Source organism: Magallana gigas, chromosome 5, assembly GCF_963853765.1.
Source record: "Magallana gigas chromosome 5, xbMagGiga1.1, whole genome shotgun sequence".
Lineage (NCBI taxonomy): Eukaryota > Metazoa > Mollusca > Bivalvia > Ostreida > Ostreidae > Magallana > Magallana gigas.
In genome coordinates, this window is record NC_088857.1 from 50,811,005 (window position 1) to 50,829,022 (window position 18,018).

The 18,018-nt window shown below is 33.8% G+C and overlaps 2 protein-coding genes across 2 annotated transcripts; both read left to right on the plus strand.

Moving 5' to 3' along the window:
- Positions 1–1,888: 1,888 nt before the first annotated feature.
- LOC105347378 (uncharacterized) lies at positions 1,889–2,695 on the plus strand. Its single transcript, XM_011456448.4, has 3 exons — positions 1,889–2,196; positions 2,337–2,432; positions 2,624–2,695. Exons 1-2 carry the CDS (start codon positions 1,938–1,940, stop codon positions 2,393–2,395), a joined length of 318 nt encoding a protein of 105 aa, XP_011454750.1. The 5' UTR covers positions 1,889–1,937; the 3' UTR covers positions 2,396–2,432; positions 2,624–2,695.
- Positions 2,696–4,253: 1,558 nt separating this feature from the next.
- Positions 4,254–16,859, plus strand: LOC105347377 (2-aminomuconic semialdehyde dehydrogenase). Its single transcript, XM_011456447.4, has 10 exons — positions 4,254–4,448; positions 6,766–6,966; positions 7,086–7,297; positions 8,644–8,810; positions 9,564–9,634; positions 9,976–10,080; positions 10,231–10,396; positions 11,839–11,952; positions 12,580–12,675; positions 13,712–16,859. Exons 1-10 carry the CDS (start codon positions 4,279–4,281, stop codon positions 13,856–13,858), a joined length of 1,449 nt encoding a protein of 482 aa, XP_011454749.3. The 5' UTR covers positions 4,254–4,278; the 3' UTR covers positions 13,859–16,859.
- Positions 16,860–18,018: the final 1,159 nt, after the last annotated feature.

Below are 18,018 nucleotides of genomic sequence, written 5' to 3' on the forward strand. Positions count from 1 at the left end.
TAAGTACTTAGCTTTCTTCTTTAGAAAGGAAGTTGATTTTAAAAATTAAATAAGTAAAAATTGTATTCAAAGTGTTAACATCAGTTTGAACAATGCACTCCAGTCATGCCTTTATTCACTTACCCATCTACTTTTGCTATATTGGTTTCTTCTTATATAATCAGTATATGTTTTTCCAAAAACTATAAAAATGAGTATTTCGCCACAGGAATGACCTTTTGCTAAAAAAAACATATCTGTTATGGTCTTTTGTGTAAAAAAAAAACAAAAAAACTCATACATATTTAGTTGTATCAAGTTATTGATTTTGGCGAATTTAAAAGGAACTTGCAAATATGGGTTATACATTCTTTGCAGTATTTCCATATGAACCCACTTAGAAGGCATTTCATTGTTTAGGTCAAAATTTAGTAAACGAAATGTGCCAACAGCTTTATGAAATTCAAGAAAAAATTCTTTCAAATTTAAGATGCTTCATAACAATACCTACGTCTGATAGTGTGTATTGGGGCTTAATTGTTTGGTAAACAAGATGAAGTATAACGCGTTATGCTGTCATTTTCTATTATGACATACGAAGGAAATAAGCAACAAATCTCGGAGTCCGTTTTTTACTATACACGTAATGATATAAATCTAGAATGCCTACAGTCTCTCCAAAATCGACATTAAACAAGCTCTTAGCCTCCTCTTTAAAATGATGTCAAATTAAATATATGTATCGGGGTTACATATCTTATAATTTAATATAGAATGTCATAAAACTGCTTCGTTTTCTATTTAATTCATTTAGAAAGCCGTAATGTGCGGGAAAATAGAGGACATATGATAGTTGTTGACGTTCTGACTCTAATGCGAGTATGAATAGCCGCAAATGTGTAAACAAGTAAAATAAGGTTTATACAGTACGACAGTTAACACAATGCAGTGAATAGTTGACCATGAATATTCATACTGCTTTATCTGACATATTTTATTTGCTATCTGACTACTTAAAAGTAATTATATAGCAGGTTTTATTATAAAAAATAAATTGCAATTTCATATTAGATAATTTTTTTCTTACAAATCGCCAATTTGTGCGAACAAACACTAACAATATATGTAGTAAAGATTTATTTCAAAACATAAATTATATCAGATATTTTTTTTTTTTTACAAATCTCCAATTTGTACGAACAATCACTAACAATATATGTCATGATTTATATCAAAAAATTCTATCGGATATTTTTTTGGGACAAATCTCCGAGTGCGGACCAACATTTAACAATATTTATGTAATGATGCATAGAAATAACATCAGCGGTAATTAAAGAATTTTTCATACATGCAAGCATGTGTTAATTTTTATTAAAATAACAAAAAGACTTGCTCTTCTTTTTTATGGAAATAAACCCCGATTAGATTATATTAACCATTACTCTGTCTATTTATGATATTATTATTTTTTTAGCTTAGCACAATATTTTTGATTGTCTCTGGAATTGTCATATAACCCTCTTCAGAGGATCAATATCCTTGTTAGCCTTGTTAGTCAAGTAAACTCTTCAAAACATTTGAAAAAAAAGTGTAAAGGTGTATAAGTTAAGGAGTTGTTCGATTTCACCCGTATTGTTTTTTGCCAAAAGGATGTTCATCGTAATCAGGGAAGTTTAAACTTGCATCGATTATGACCCGCGGACAAGCAAAAACACACCCGACCCAAAAACATTACGTAATCCTCTCACAGCGCGAAATACACGGGTAAGAAACGTTCAAGTTACGACATCTGCAAGCGAACATGCAGTTCAAATGTTGTTCCGTCTTCTTTTTGCAATGCCGACATAAACTTACGTCACTATCGTCTGCTGGAGGGAGGCAGGAGAGTATATAAGCGGACGGATCGATGGCAATATCGTCACTTGCTCAGTCCTGTCCACCAACCAACCACAACCATGAACAAGGCAGTCATCCTCCTCGGCACATCTTGCCTCCTCGCCATCGCCATCATGCAGGTGTCCGCTTTCTACGGCAGCTCCATGATGTATGGCGGCGGCATGGGATATGCTCCCTCCACCATCGGCGGTGGCGCAGCCTCCCGTGGTTACTATGACAACTACTACCAGAGGTACGACCAGTACAACCGTGCTCAGTCAGCCAGAACCATCGCCAGGACAGTGAACGGACTCCAGACCTCATCTCTCCTCAGCTTGAGTAAGTATCTTAGTGCTTGTTCAGATAATGGTGCATCGTAAGTTTAGGCATATTCGATACATCCAATATTGACAAAAGAACCTGACATTTCGCATTACAACTAGGAAAATACTAACTGAAGTTTTTATTTTACTTTACAGTCTCCCTGTTCGGTCTCGCTATGATCGCCACCAACACCACTGGTAGCCTCGCCGGTTAAATATAGCCAGAACTTCCGCTTGGAGTCCAACTGACAGGTGTGTTTCCTTTATTGATTCGCTTGGACAATTTCACGCTGATTCCTGCTTTGATTTGATAAATGAATAAGTAGCATAGAAAAAAAAACATGATGGTTTAAAACTCTTGTTTTTTTTTTTTTCAATCAAAATGACACCGAACAATTTAAAGAATTTGTAGAGTAATGGTTTTCTTTTTATTCTCTCCACAGGGGGATGTCGACCAGACCAGGCACCGCTCCTTAACTGCTTATCTTTGTGTTGAATAAAAACCTATAAATATATACACAGTAGTCTTTTGTTTCTACTTTATCTTGAAATGTTAGCCTTGGCTTTATGTCTAGTGAGAACGATAGCAATTGATTCAAGGAATCCTTGCTCCTGTCTCAAATTCATGAGAACATATTACCGTCTTTAGAAAAGTGCGCTTAGCAGGAGATTAAATCCAAAGCAGAAAATTACTGGAAAAGAATCTTCCTGACCTAGGGGTTCGCAGTTGTAGAACGACCGAGATCTTATTATTGAACTTAAAAAGTACTGCACGATTTGGTGTCTTCATTACAAAGTTATTCTCTGTAATTACAGAGCATTTACTGATTGCAAATAGAATTTAAATTCACACTATGTTTAGTGTCAATTTTTGTATTTACCTGTCGTTTACATGTTTCGAATTCTCTAATCAAAATTCTATGAAATAACTCAAAGGAATAAGACAGTGCATCATTTCTGTCTTAGAAGCGAGTCAAAGTTGATGCATGAAACATAGGCGTCGGAACGGGGGGGGGGGGGGGGTCTTGCGAAGTTATACATAACCAAAGCCCTTTTTTTCTTTTGCTTGTCAAGTAATCTCAGAAGAGACGTCCGTCAAAAAAATTTCAGTCTCGACGAATCTCGCTGAGAATACTTGTCAAGATTTTGATAAGTCTAGTCATCCCCCTTTCAATTTGCTTCCGACGACTCTGTTAAATGTTAAATGAATGCAACATTTTTTTTAATATGATATATTTACATCTACAAGTATAATTCCCTCTATTTCTTACGAAAACTTATAGTTTATTCATAGCTCTATAGAAACAGTCAGACTAAAAATCTACATGCCCCGTTTAAACGATTGGTCGAAATCTACAGCGACTGAAACTGAAAAGAAAATGACAGATCTGAATTTGACTGACATGCCCTGTTTATCGATTGCTGTAAACCTACAGTGACCTACAAAATATACCGGACTGCACGAAATATGTACTCATGATGATGTCAGACTCAAAGTCTCACAGGAGACGATTTGGCTGTTTCTTTTAGCTAACGTACTTATTTACATTAACAGTAATTTAGTGAATTTTACTTCTTTTTCATAACCAATTTATCAATTAGTTAAAAGAGAGATGTTAATATAACAATAAATGCTTTCTTTGATGATTCATGCGGGTTCTGAAGGCAGCAATATTGCAGAAAAAAAAATACACATGTATTTTTTTCTGCAATGTCGCTACCTTCATATCCCGAATGAATCGCCAAAGCAAACATTTTTATTGTTTAAATAAATTTCATTTGCACATACAATATATGCATGTAAGCATTATATTAAGCACAATTGACAAATCCGTTCACAAGATCAATTTCAACAATTTTAAGGCAGAGAAAAAGAGGGAAAGTAGGAAATGGAGGGAATGGGGGAGTCGTGAGGATGCATGCATCATGTCAGAAATATTTTAATATAATACAAAGGCATTAGAGTTGTATTTTAAATTTACCTGATGATTTACGGTATGGTCACCATGTGACTAGGCCTAATCCATTCAGAACCATAATTTTAATTTTAAAAAGCTAAAAACGGCGCGCCATACATTAAAAAAAGTTTTAAAGAAAAATGGAGAGCAAAGTGGTTGTGTCAAACTTTATCAACGGCGAGTTTGTGTCCACGGACAATTACATCGACAGTTTCGACCCGTCGACAGGGGAGGTGTGGGCGAAAATTCCGGACAGCGGCGAGAAGGAGGTCAACGAGGCCGTCAACGCCGCGAAGGCGGCATTTCCAAAGTAAAAAAAAGAAAAACATGTCCCCAGTTCGAATTTTCTCGTCACCATGTTACGTGTTTTGTTTTTAACAAATCTTAACAGTTATACTGTAGTTTATTATGAAAGTGGATATCAGAGGTCACTACATGCCGCACATGTATTTTTGATGCAATCGATGGATTATACAGGTTGGGACCAATCGCCCAAATGGGATATAATATAGCCCGTTTGGGATATAACTTTAAAGTGCAAAAAATAAAAAATTTTGATTTTGAAATTTTTGATTTAAATCCGCATTAGAATAGCTGAAATGCAACAACTTTTTGTAAACAACTTTTTCTGTAACCGTACTATTACGGAGATTGATCCCTCAGTATATCCAAAATTTATTGGGGATCAATCTTACAAACTATAGACTTATAGAATATAAATAGTGCCTGTTTGGGAGGGTAACAGTTGAAATTGACACGCCGAGGAAAACATTGTCAACTGACGCAAAGCTTTGCGTCAGTTGACAATTGTTGTCTCAGGGTGTCAATTTCAACAGTTACCCTCCCAAACAGGCGTTACCAGTTGCTAAGTGTGTTGCTAATGCTGAGGGTAAAAGAACATTATCAACTGCATCTAAACCAATCAGATTTCAGTATTTAACATGAAAGTATAATAAATCAAAGTATTGAAGTACTGAAAGCCGGGCTCTTTTGGCATGTCTTTAATTATGCATATTGTGTAGTCAAGACTGAAAATCTCTCTCTCTCCTCCCCCCTCTCTCTCTCGTGCTTTTAGTGTCGGCTAAGCGTCAGAGAGCAACCAAATTTTGTAAGCCGCTATAAACAAAAATGAATTTTGCAGCAAGCATATATTCTTCAATGCGCGACAAAGTAGTTCATGGAAATTCATGCGCATTGTATGTGTCCAAGATGCATAGTCTTGTTTTCAAAACACGTTACTAATAGGAAAACTAAAAAAGATAGACAATTCTCTCGAAATTAAAAAAAAAGAAACAAAAAGCTAACCCTTTTGACAAAACGTGGCTCTTTGTGTAACTATTTGGTATAACGGAAGCTTTAACTTTGACGCTATTTGGTTTTTTGTTTACTTTTGAAGTTGTGCTATTTATAGTAACATTGGCGATTTGCCTGCCTATAGCCAGAACTCTGCTTTCAGCAGAGCCCGGCTAAAAAACTTGTTAACCAAATGTTGTTGCATTTGATACACATTAATGCGGATTTATATCAAAAATTTCAAAATCAAAAATTTTTATTTTTTGCACTTTATATCCCATTTGTGCTATCATATCCCAAACGGGCTATTATATCCCATTTGGGCGATTGGTCCCAACCTGTTATATGTCACTTATTATGTATAGAAAAATTGACCAATCACAGTGATTGATTGAAAAACACGTACCTACTTTATCATGAATGTATATATTAGACTAAGTCTAATATTACATTGAAATTACTATAGTCTGTCCCAAGTTATTGCTTCCATCACTTTTTGATGATTTTTTAAATTAATAAAAATACACATACCTGTGAAAGAATACAGTTGAAATCGATGAAAGGGAATATATCCAAGATATATCTTCATTGAACAATCATTTTCACTCATAAAAGTTCACAGGAACGAAAACAAACTTACGGAGACTTATAATGGGAAATGTTTACATCTTTTCTCCATTCGGAAGTACTCGGGATACCTCGCGCATTTTTCAATGTTATCATCCGGGCTTATTAATTTCTGATGCAATGCAAAATCCCGTAGACTTTCTATTTTTGGATGTGAATTGAAACCTGAAGCAGTAGAGGGGGCGTTTCAAATCAGAAAATCTGGACATTTTTCATATTAGTGGATGACCGTAGTTTGAGCACAACAGTATTTATGATTATCAAAATATCAAGCAAAAAGTGGTGGAAGCAAAAACTCGAGACAGAGAATATAAGAGTAAAAAATGCATACATATATTTCTTGTAGCAGTTTTCTTTTCTTCAGGTTTTATGGATGTTGATAATTTATTGGCTTGAAATTGGTCGCTTTAGATTTTTTTCTGTAATACATGTAGGTTAGGGGGTTGACCACAGCTACAGCAGATTCGTACCACGGTACTGGAAGTTTCAAACTCATGACTGTTTAATATAAAAACCAAGGCTCCATCTACCATTTAAGATAAAGGGTTATGATTCCCACTAGTTAGTGCTTATAGGAGGGTGGCATAACTGATCTTATTTAACGAGCTATCATATATATACACATGAAACTATGTACCTTTCAATTTAACAGACTCGAATGCTGTGAAATCGTAGGTATGCAACCTTTATATTGTATCCTATTTCAGATGGGCCAACACCCCAGTTCTGGAGAGGTCCAAGCTGATGTTGAAAATTGCTGACCTGATTGAAGCAAGACAGAGTGAGTTTGCCGAGCTTGAGTCTCGAGACCAAGGGAAACCTGTGTGGTTATCCAAGAGTGTGGACATTCCACGCCTGATGCACAATTTCAGGAGCTTTGCTACCGCAGTCCTTCATCACGTCAACAGGTAATTTGCAAGGCCATCTGTAAAAACAAATGTTTCCCTTTTTTGGTGAAATTCATTCTTTAAATATTATTGTTTGACTCGATCTGTATGTATGTGTATGAACTTTTCACCAATGGTAGGTCCTCCGTAATGGAGCCTGTGAACGCAGTGAATTACACGGTCAATGACCCAGTGGGTGTGGCTGGCCTTGTCAGCCCCTGGAACCTCCCTTTATACCTGCTCTCCTTTAAGGTTGCCCCAGCTATTGCCTGTGGCAACACTGTGGTTGCTAAGCCCAGCGAGATGACGTCTGTCACCGCCTGGAAACTGTGCGAGATTTTTAAAGAAGCAGGTATATGAGTCAGATCTTGTATTACCGTATATAGGGTAATTTTCGAGATGATTTAATTTTTTGCTTTATTCGCAATGTCTTTTATATCGCAAATTATTGAATACCCAGAAATAATATTCTGTATTATTTTCTAATAGAAACTTTTTAAATTGCAAAAAATGACTGGTGCAAATTTAAAATGCTACACATTTTCCCCATTTTCGCAAATTTTGTGACACACAAAAAACCCCAGATATACCGTATGTTCTGATGATTGTCAATACATGTATATTGTGATTTGTTATGTATGTAATCTGTGTGATTTGGTAGAGGATTTCTTGGTGCATGTGTAGTACATTTCAAGTCATGATAAATTTAACAAATGATAAAAAAAATTGTGTAGGTGAGGAATCTTCTCTAACCTGTAACTACCAATTTATGCAATGAACTTTTTTACCTGACTCATTTAAAACTTTAAGGTAGCTCCATACTCGTAAAATTCTCTGAGGAAAGTTAAAAAACCGAACTGATTTCGACTTAATAGACTTAAATGTCGTCAATTGTTAGAAAAAATATACATGTCATCACACTTTTTGAGATGCCAGATAAACATAAACTAAAGCATATTTTAGCATTAGAAAAATGTATTTTTTTTTGTTAAATGTAAAATCTTGTAGGCAGAAATTAGTTTTTCTTGTTTAATTTTAATGTCAACTTTATCAGGAAACTAGAATTACAAAAATATTTTAAAATTAATCGTTGGAATAAGAAAAATTATAGCATTTAGACATACAACTGAGAGAAAAGTCAGAAAAAGAGTTATTTCCCCTTTGCATAGATAAAATATATAAAAATTTGGAAATTTAGAATAAAATTAAGTGCAAAAATATCTTGAACCTACCAATAATTCTAATTACATCCATGTGATTATATTCACATAAAATATATAAAACTATCTTGCACAATTTTTAAAGAATTCAAAGTTTTACAAAAAAGTGTGACGTCACAGGACACTGGATCTACTTTAAAGGGTGTTTCAAAATAAGAGATATCTAGTGCTATCCTCAGAAACATGCTATATCTATTTCAATTATCATACCTATTTGTAATAAATTTATCTTAATAGCAGGATAAAACAATTTCTTATACAGTAACTCTTACATTTTTGATTCATCAGAAAAGGGTCATAAATAAAAAAAAGTTGGGAAGGAAAAGAAAAATATGAACCATTTTAACATTGTTTTAATCCTGTATATTGTAAAATTTTGTATATATACCAGTACACATAATTGTACTTGCTCTGTCAGTCAAATTATTAGCATGAAATGTGATCACTAGATTTGTTTACAATGATTACTTGGCTTCAGGTGTGCCTCCAGGTGTTATCAATATTGTGTTTGGAGTCGGTCCCCGGGCAGGCGAGGCCCTTGTCAAACATCCAGACGTACCCCTTGTGTCATTTACTGGGGGTACAGTGACGGCCAAGAGAATTCGAGAAGTTTGTGCTCCACATTGTAAAAAATTTTCACTGGAGGTATGAAGTTCACATATAGATCTACTAGAAAGTAGATACCTATTTCATTTTCAGAATGATGTTAAAAATAAGAAATCATACCTTGTGCATGACAGATGAAAGTAACTTTGGCAAATTCTTTGTTTCACAAAATGCTGTGATGACATTAAGCCACATTGAAAATGTCACAATTAATTCACATACATTGCAAGAAGAATTATATTAAATTTACCAGGTATTTGATTGAATGATAATTTACAAATTTACTGGGAATTTGATTGAATTATAATTTACAAATTTACCGAGTATTTGATTGAATAATAATTTACAAATTTACCGGGTATTTGATTGAATAATAATTTACAAATTTACCGGGTATTTGATTGAATGATATTTTACAGAAATTATTAAGTAAACATTTATTATTAACAAATAATAATAAACAAAATTGAATACCTGGCAAAATTTATATGAGTATGTTTAGTAAGGTTACTTTTTGAATTTGTTAATAGAATCCCTGCAAAATCTATTTAAATTTCAAATCTCAGTAAGCTCTATATCAATAAATTTTGATAAAGAGTATGATCATAAATGTTCCCTTGAAGCATGCCAAGGTCAAAAGTAGATCTGAATCATTTGATAGAGTGTGTATAATTGAAGCCTCTGTACATTCTACAGCATTCCGTCATGGATATAGTTAGGTAAGGGTGTGATGCTTTGTCTTTCTTTAGTTGGTTGTACCTGTATATTCTACTACATGTATCTCTGTTTCAGCTTGGTGGAAAAAATCCTGCTGTAATTTTTGATGATGCTGACTTTGAAAAGTGCTTGTCAACAACAATAAGGTTTGTTATCTTCCTGAAATAATTAAAAACAGGAAAAATCACAAAACTCAACTCTGAAAAGAAATACTGTAGTAATGTAATGGTATTACAGAGACACTCATTGACAACCATATTTTTGTAACTGCAAAGATTAGGAGGGGACAAAAAAAATAAATTCAAAGCTGTAATTGTACATTTTTTTGTAAAAATTGAAAAAAGGAAAAAAAACCTGAATGTGGTACAGTAAAAAGAAATGTCCATATTACAATTACCAGTATTTGTATTTTGTTGCACTTCACATTTCATAATCACATCCATGGGCTATTGGAGTTCACTGCATTTAAGGGTTGTTGATTTTGAAGGTCAAGTTTTGTCAACCAAGGAGAGATCTGCCTGTGTACTAGTCGTATTTATGTACAGAGAGCAATGTACCCCAAATTTGTGGAGAAGTTTGTGTCCGAAACAAAGTAAGTCTTGGTATTGAAACAGATCATTTGTTTTCAGGCAATCTGGTTAATTCTATACATGTGCATTGTATAATGTTTTGTTGACTTTATTGATAAAAATGTTCCTGGGAATGATGTCTTTTTATTTTCAATTTAAATTTTATTTATCAGAAAGTTAACGGTTGGAAACCCCAAGAATGAGAAGACATTCATGGGTGCCTTAATCAGTAAAGAACATTTGGCCAAGGTCAAAGGTTATGTGGATATTGCTGAAAAGGAGGGGGCTACAATTGCCTGTGGAAAAGAGGAGTTGAATCTAGAGGACTCCATCAAAAATGTAGACTGTCATATTTTGTGCCATTTCCTAAATTATAAAGTCATGTATATAAGTTATGCCTTTTTTTTTTTTTTTTTTTTACAAAATAGTCTTGAAAACAAATCTTAAGTTAGAAATTTATGTTATCTTTCGTAATCAAGTATTGAGTACATGTACATATGTATTACATTTGTGGCTACATTTACTCTCAGTGACAGGACTATTACATGTAACACAGCATTCTCTCACTGTGACAGGGCCATTGCATGTAATACAGCATTATCTCTCTGTGACAGGCTATTACATGCAACACAGCATTATCTCTCTGTGACAGGGCTTATTACATGTAACACAGCATTATCTCTCTGTGACAGGGCTTATTACATGTGACACAGCATTATCTCTCTGTGACAGGCTATTACATGTAACACAGCATTATCTATCTGTGACAGGGCTTATTACATATAACACAGCATTATCTCTCTGTGACAGGGCCATTGCATGTAATACAGCATTATCTCTCTGTGACAGGCTATTACATGTAATACATCATTATCTCTCTGTGACAGGACTATTACATGTAACACAGCATTGTATCTCTGTGACAGGCTATTACATGTAACACAGCATTGTCTCTCTGTGACAGGACTGTTACATGTAACAGCATTGCATTGTCTCTCTGTGACAGGGCTTATTACATGTGACACAGCATTATCTCTCTGTGACAGGCTATTACATGTAACACAGCATTATCTCTCAGTGACAGGGCTTATTACATGTAATACAGCATTGTCTCTCTGTGACAGGCTATTACATGTAACACAGCATTGTCTCTCTGTGACAGGACTGTTACATGTAACAGCATTATCTCTCTGTGACAGGGCTTATTACATGTGACACAGCATTATCTCTCTGTGACAGGCTATTACATGTAACACAGCATTATCTATCTGTGACAGGGCTTATTACATATAACACAGCATTATCTCTCTGTGACAGGACTATTACATGTAACACAGCATTATCTCTCTGTGACAGGGCTTATTACATGTAACACAGCATTATCTCTCTGTGACAGGGCTTATTACATGTAACAGCATTATCTCTCTGTGACAGGACTATTACATGTAACACAGCATTATCTCTCTGTGACAGGACTGTTACATGTAACAGCATTATCTCTCTGTGACAGGACTATTACATGTAACACAGCATTATCTATCTGTGACAGGGCTTATTACATATAACACAGCATTATCTCTCTGTGACAGGACTATTACATGTAACACAGCATTATCTCTCTGTGACAGGGCTTATTACATGTGACACAGCATTATCTCTCTGTGACAGGCTATTACATGTAACACAGCATTGTCTCTCTGTGACAGGCTATTACATGTAACACAGCATTGTCTCTCTGTGACAGGACTGTTACATGTAACAGCATTATCTCTCTGTGACAGGGCTACTACATGCGACCCACCGTGATTACTGATGTGAAGGATGACTCTCGGTTGATGAAGGAGGAAATCTTTGGCCCAGTGACATGTATCGTACCCTTTGACACAGAAGAGGAAGTAAGCAAGATATTTATAATTATAACAAATCAACAAAAAAACAACATTGAAAGATATTTCTGTTAGAAATGATTTAAACAGAGAATAAATCATGTAATTTTTTAGTTGTTATGCATTAGATATTAGAGAGGTTGAGATTTCAAACGGGCACGTGTACGTGAACTAGAGGAATCACCTAAATTTTTCGGGTATTACATCATCAGTTTTTTGTGACGACATGGTTTCTACACGTTCTCTAAACTTGTAGAGTGTCGTCTACACGTAATTACAAACATGTAGCTTTTTACAACAAATAAAATCTTATTGATGAGTGAATGTATTCTTATGATACATTATATAGATTTTTAAACTTCATTTGCATTAAAATTGATAAGAAATTTACCATTTCTTGGGAATTAACTAAATAAATTCATGTCACAAAATTGCATCGATTTACGTACAAGTTTATATCCTACAAATTAAGAAATCTCAACTAATAAATTACAAAAAAGTGTACGTGTAGTTTTAACACACGTACGCGTACCCGTACACGTTTTAAATCTCAACCTCTCTATTTGAAGTTTGTGTAATATACAATGTTGTATCAAAGTTATACATAAGGTGATTGAGTTCTCTCCCCTGTTGTAGGTGATACGACGAGCCAATGACGTGGAGTATGGGTTAGCAGCCACACTGTGGACCCAGGATGCATCGCGGCTCCACCGCGTCTCAAGGTGTCTACAGGTATTGTACAAAAAATCTATCAAGTCTGCAGGAACTATCCAAAAAATCTATCAAGTCTATGAGTACTGTACAAAAAAATCTATCAAGTCTATGGGTACTGTACAAAAAAATCTATAGAGTCTATAGGTACTGTACAAAATATGCATCAATGGAACTCTAAATGAAGGGGCAAAAACAGATATTTGGGAAAATGTGAATTTTACAAAGAAATTTAATCAAGAAAATTATTCACTCAAACCTCATTAAAAAAAAATTTGGTCCCTAGAGAAGTTTAGTCAATTATTTAGAGAAGAGGTATTTTTTGTCTGCTTACAAAAGTTGTAAATCCATTATACATGTATTTTGAATCTTAATTGAATCTCTGTCAGTTACACATTAATATCTACTCTATATTATGAAGAAAACCAAATATCCTCTGTTCCATATTTTTCTCTTTCAACATTTTGTTTAAGGTGGTATGGGACACTTCCATGTTTTGACTACTGTATACAGGGTTATTTTCGCCAGGTGTAATTTTCTCCCTTTTACAATTGCAAACGGTTTCGCCCCATCTTGAATTCGCCCAGATGCAGTTGTGTTAACAGAGATATTATTTGTAATGTAGAGTTCGCCCAGTCTTAAATTTGCCCTCTGAAAACGAGGGTGAAAGGGGCGAAAATAAATTGGGGGCGAATATTTTCCTGTATACAGTATTTATTGAAATAAACAATAAAATCAAACGTGATTTTAGAATAGTTTCTTTCCCAAAGTTGTCACCTAGCAGCGTAGTGCAGTAGGTTAGAGGGTTCACTACAAATCTGTAAGTCATGAGTTCGAATCCCACTGGGGATATAAAAATTTTGTACCATTTGAAAAAAAATTGAAAATATTTTTTTAATAAATATTGTAAAATTTTAAACGAAGATAGTATTTTAATTATAATGTACATTATACATGTACATTCACATTAATATCGACAGATGTCCCATACCACTTAAGTATCAGTAAATAATTCTACAGTCATTATTAGAGTCGGACTATATCTTTGATTTGACAGGTGGGGACAGTGTGGGCCAACTGCTGGCTAGTGCGAGATCTAAACATGCCGTTCGGAGGGATGAAGAATTCGGGGATGGGATTTGAAGGCAACTTTGATTCCATGGAGTTTTTTACAAATCAAAAAACTATTTGTGTCAAATTATAATTGCAAATTGTGCATCAAAATTTCTTTCAGTATTTTGATTTTTCACAGATGTTTTTTTTTTTTAATTGTACTTGGATATCAAAACAATATTCAGTGCTTTCAGAACACAAGCTTTCATGTATTCATGAAAAAGTATGCAATACTTTATCCCTGTCAGCCTATACTTGTAGCACAGCAGATGGTTCATTGATTTTAATTATTTCCATAACACAGATGATTTGCTTATTTTGGCCTAAAATTTGAAAATGAATCTTACCAATTCAATGATTATCCTTTTCCATAACTTTTTTTTTGGAGATTTTGTATGCTGCCTTAGCTTGTTGTGAGAATTGGGACAAAATCATGCTTTTTGGATGTGTAATCAAAAATAAGCCAATATGTCTACGTTATTGTTCTTCTTGCATTTTATAATACCACATGTCCATGTACACTTGTAGTTGTTATTTCATTCAGTATTATTTCATTCAAAATTTGTCCGACTGCTTACATCATAGACATTAAAAAGGCTAACATTTCCCATTTACAGTGTATTGAAGTAGGGGGAAATATAAGCCTTATGACAAAAAAAATGTGTTTATCAACAGTAGCTAGGTTTTGTTTGCATCGTTTCATTTTTTTTTTTGGTACATGAAAATACCAATGGAAGATGGGAGTTCCAATCTCTCTGCTGTTAGTGTACTAGTCTTTAAGGTGATTTGGAGAGATAATCATTTACTGTTTAGTGTAATCCTTTTTATTAAGTCTTAAGTTTACAGTGTCTCAGGATTGTTCTTTTTACATTGGTTGTGATTTGTGAGCTTGAATTATCAAACTAAGTATTAGTATGTAAAGGAGTTGAATTGTACATCATTAATTGTTTTCTGTGATCTAGTTTTTTAAAACTATTCTTAAACATGAACATAGTCAAGAAAAATTTGAATACAAGTGCCAATGAAGGGGAAAACCTTTACAAATGTTGAGCATTAACAAAGATCTGTCTCTGATGTATACAAGTACTTTATATTAACACATTCCACGATAATTTTGCTTACTGTAGGTTCCTTATTCCATGCAAGTACTTAATTCTGCGATGCCACCGTTTTGTCTCAAATCACAAGAAATTGCATTTGCAGAACTTTCATCTTAGTTTCATGAAGTTACATCTGTCAGAAAAATAAAGCAAGATTTTAAAATCTGCAAGATGTGCTTCTCACAAGTTTATGCAGATTTTAATTCCTGGTGTTTAATTAGGAACCTACAGTTTATATGTAACATAGATTCATTAAGCATGTACATATGATTATCTGTTGAAAGAACATTTTAATGTCAAATGCATACAGTTGGTGGACATATATAGCATAATCTTATAGTATAGATATATATTCTTTATATAATATAAATATATATAGTATACTGAAAATTTTGTGGACAAGTAAACATATTTATTTTTATACATTTTAGGTTTGGTTTGTACTTTTGTTTTATACTGTAGATGTAGCAAAAATAGTTTTAAAAGTTTACTTTGATAAAGAATTTCATTCTCTATGAGGTTTGTATAATGTAGTACAAATTTTTTTTTAATTTTTATACCCCCACTCCGAAGGAGAGGGGGTATACTGTTTTACCCTTGTGTGTCTGTCTGTCTGTCTGTCCGTCCATCCGTCTGTCCGTCTGTCTGTGCGTCCGTAACAAACATTTCTGTCGCATTTATTTCATCAACTATTTATCGCAGATGCTTGAAATTTTTACACAGTGTTTGTTAAGGCATGTCATATCGTGGGATATATTTTTGTACCAATCGGATGTCAACTTCCTGTTAAATGACGACTTTGCTTATTTTTTAGCCAAAATTTTCAAACAAATTTTCGTCAAAGATTTCTCAGCAACTATTTATCGCAGATGCTTGAAATTTTTACACAATATTTGTATAGGCATGCCATATCGTGGGATATATTTTTGTATCAATCAGACATCAACTTCCTGTTAAATGACAACTTTGTTTATTTTTAGCAAACATTTTCAAACAAATTTTCGTCAAAGATTTCTCAGCAACTGTTTATCACAGATGCTTGAAAATTTTACACAGAATTTGTATAGGCATGCCATATCGTGGGATATATTTTTGTACCAATCAGACGTCAGCTTCCTGTTAAATGACGACTTTGTTTATTTTGAGCAAAAATTTTCAAACATATTTCTGTCTAAGAATTCTCAGCAACTGTTTATTGCAAATGCTTGAAATTTTTCCACAGTATTTGTATAGGCATGCTATATCGTGGGATATATTTTTGTACCAATCGGACGTCAACTTCCTGTTTAATGAGTACTTTGTTTATTTTTAGCCAAAATTTTCAAACAAATTTCCGTCAACGATTTCTCAGCAACTATTTATTGCATATGGTTGAAATTTGAACACACTATTTGTTTTGGCATGCCATATTGTGGGATATATTTTTGTATCAATCAGACGTCAACTTCCTGTTAAATGACGACTTTGCTTATTTTTTAGCCAAAATTTTCAAACAAATTTTCGTCAAAGATTTCTCAGCAACTGTTTATCGCAGATGCTTGAAATTTTTACACAATATTTGTATAGGCATGCCATATCGTGGGATATATTTTTGTATCAATCAGACATCAACTTCCTGTTAAATGAGTACTTTGTTTATTCAAACAAATTTTCGTCAAAGATTTCTCAGCAGCTATTTCTCGCAGATGCTTGAAATTTTAACACATTATTTGTTTAGGCATGCCATATTGTGGGATATATTTCTGTACCAATCGGATGCCAGCTTTCTGTTAAATGTCGATTTTGCATATTCACATCAGAGCGGGGGCATCACTAGTGAGCATTGGCTCACAGATATTTTGTTTGTTTTACAAATTAATTGCAGCTTTATTTTACATGACACTAGAATAGTTAGTTTTGAAAAACAAAACATTTTATTAGAATTGTTAAAAAAAATCTGTTTTGAATTAAGAGCTTGTTCATAAAAATCCAATAAAGTTTTCCGACAAATACCATTTATCTGACCGAGACTTGATTATTTATATAAAGGAGATAAATCAATTTAAGTAATACTATAGCATTCCATTCATACATCAAACTTCCTATAAAGAATCCAGCCAGAGTACAAATCTGAATTTTAATTCAATCCATTACTTGCTAAAGTAAATAGGTAGCCGGATTGAAATTTAATGTCTGCAGCAAAAAACAAGACCAAGATTTATTATTTATAATACAAAAGTTCAGAAGCTTGAAGCCCTTACAAATAAAATTTTCATCCCTTCAATGGTGAATGGCAGTGGAGTATGTTCATGTATAGTTAGTTATACATATCAATGAAGAAGGATTCTCAACACACATGTAGTAACATGAGGCCAATGGGCCACATCGCTCACCTGAGCAATGACAGTCATGATAAAATCGGCTTCATTGAGTCATGCACTAAATATCTGAAAAATGTAGTAAATATATCCTTTATAAAAGATTTATCAAATATTTTCCAGACATTCTTATGCTAAACACTGAGCCCCTTTTATCCTGGATGATTTCACAGTCATATTACATATTGAGCATTGCAGTTCTCAAGAAGATTAAAATCAATTGCTGTATTCATATAAATATAAACAATTAAGAATCAACAAATGTCAAGATTCTTGATAAAAGTAATATATAACATATAACATTTGCTATCACACATTATATAACTTCAAAGTTTTTGAGAATAATCAAATTTATTAGTTATTACTCATTTTAAAATTCAACCCCCCTCCTCCAGTTGTGGCCTCATTTTACCTTAATTTAAATCTACACTACCTAAGGATGCTTCCGCACAAGTTACAGCTTTTCTGGCCAATTGATTTTGCAAAGATGATTTTTAAAGGTTTTTCTCTTTATATTCCTATGTAAAAAAAAATCGACCCTTTGTGGCCCCACCCTAACCCCCAGGGATCCTGATTTGAACAAACGTGAATCTGCAGTACCTGATCTGAGAATGCTTCCACACAAGTTACAGCTTCTCTGGCCAATTGGATTTTGAGGAGATTATTGAAGATTTTTCTCACTAAATTCCTATGTAAAAATTGGACCCCAAAATTTGACCCCACCGTAACACCTTGGATCATGATTTGAACAAAATTGAATCTATATTACCTAAAAATGCTTCCACACAAGTTAC

Bases quoted from the DNA above. Each gene is read 5' to 3' on its own strand.
- LOC105347378 (XM_011456448.4), top strand. From the start codon at position 1,938: ATGAACAAGGCAGTCATCCTCCTCGGCACATCTTGCCTCCTCGCCATC. The intron at 2,197-2,336 runs GTAAGTATCTTA...TTTACTTTACAG, and splicing joins CTCATCTCTCCTCAGCTTGA to TCTCCCTGTTCGGTCTCGCT.
- LOC105347377 (XM_011456447.4), top strand. From the start codon at position 4,279: ATGGAGAGCAAAGTGGTTGTGTCAAACTTTATCAACGGCGAGTTTGTG. The intron at 4,449-6,765 runs GTAAAAAAAAGA...ATCCTATTTCAG, and splicing joins GCGAAGGCGGCATTTCCAAA to ATGGGCCAACACCCCAGTTC. The intron at 7,298-8,643 runs GTATATGAGTCA...ACTTGGCTTCAG, and splicing joins CGAGATTTTTAAAGAAGCAG to GTGTGCCTCCAGGTGTTATC.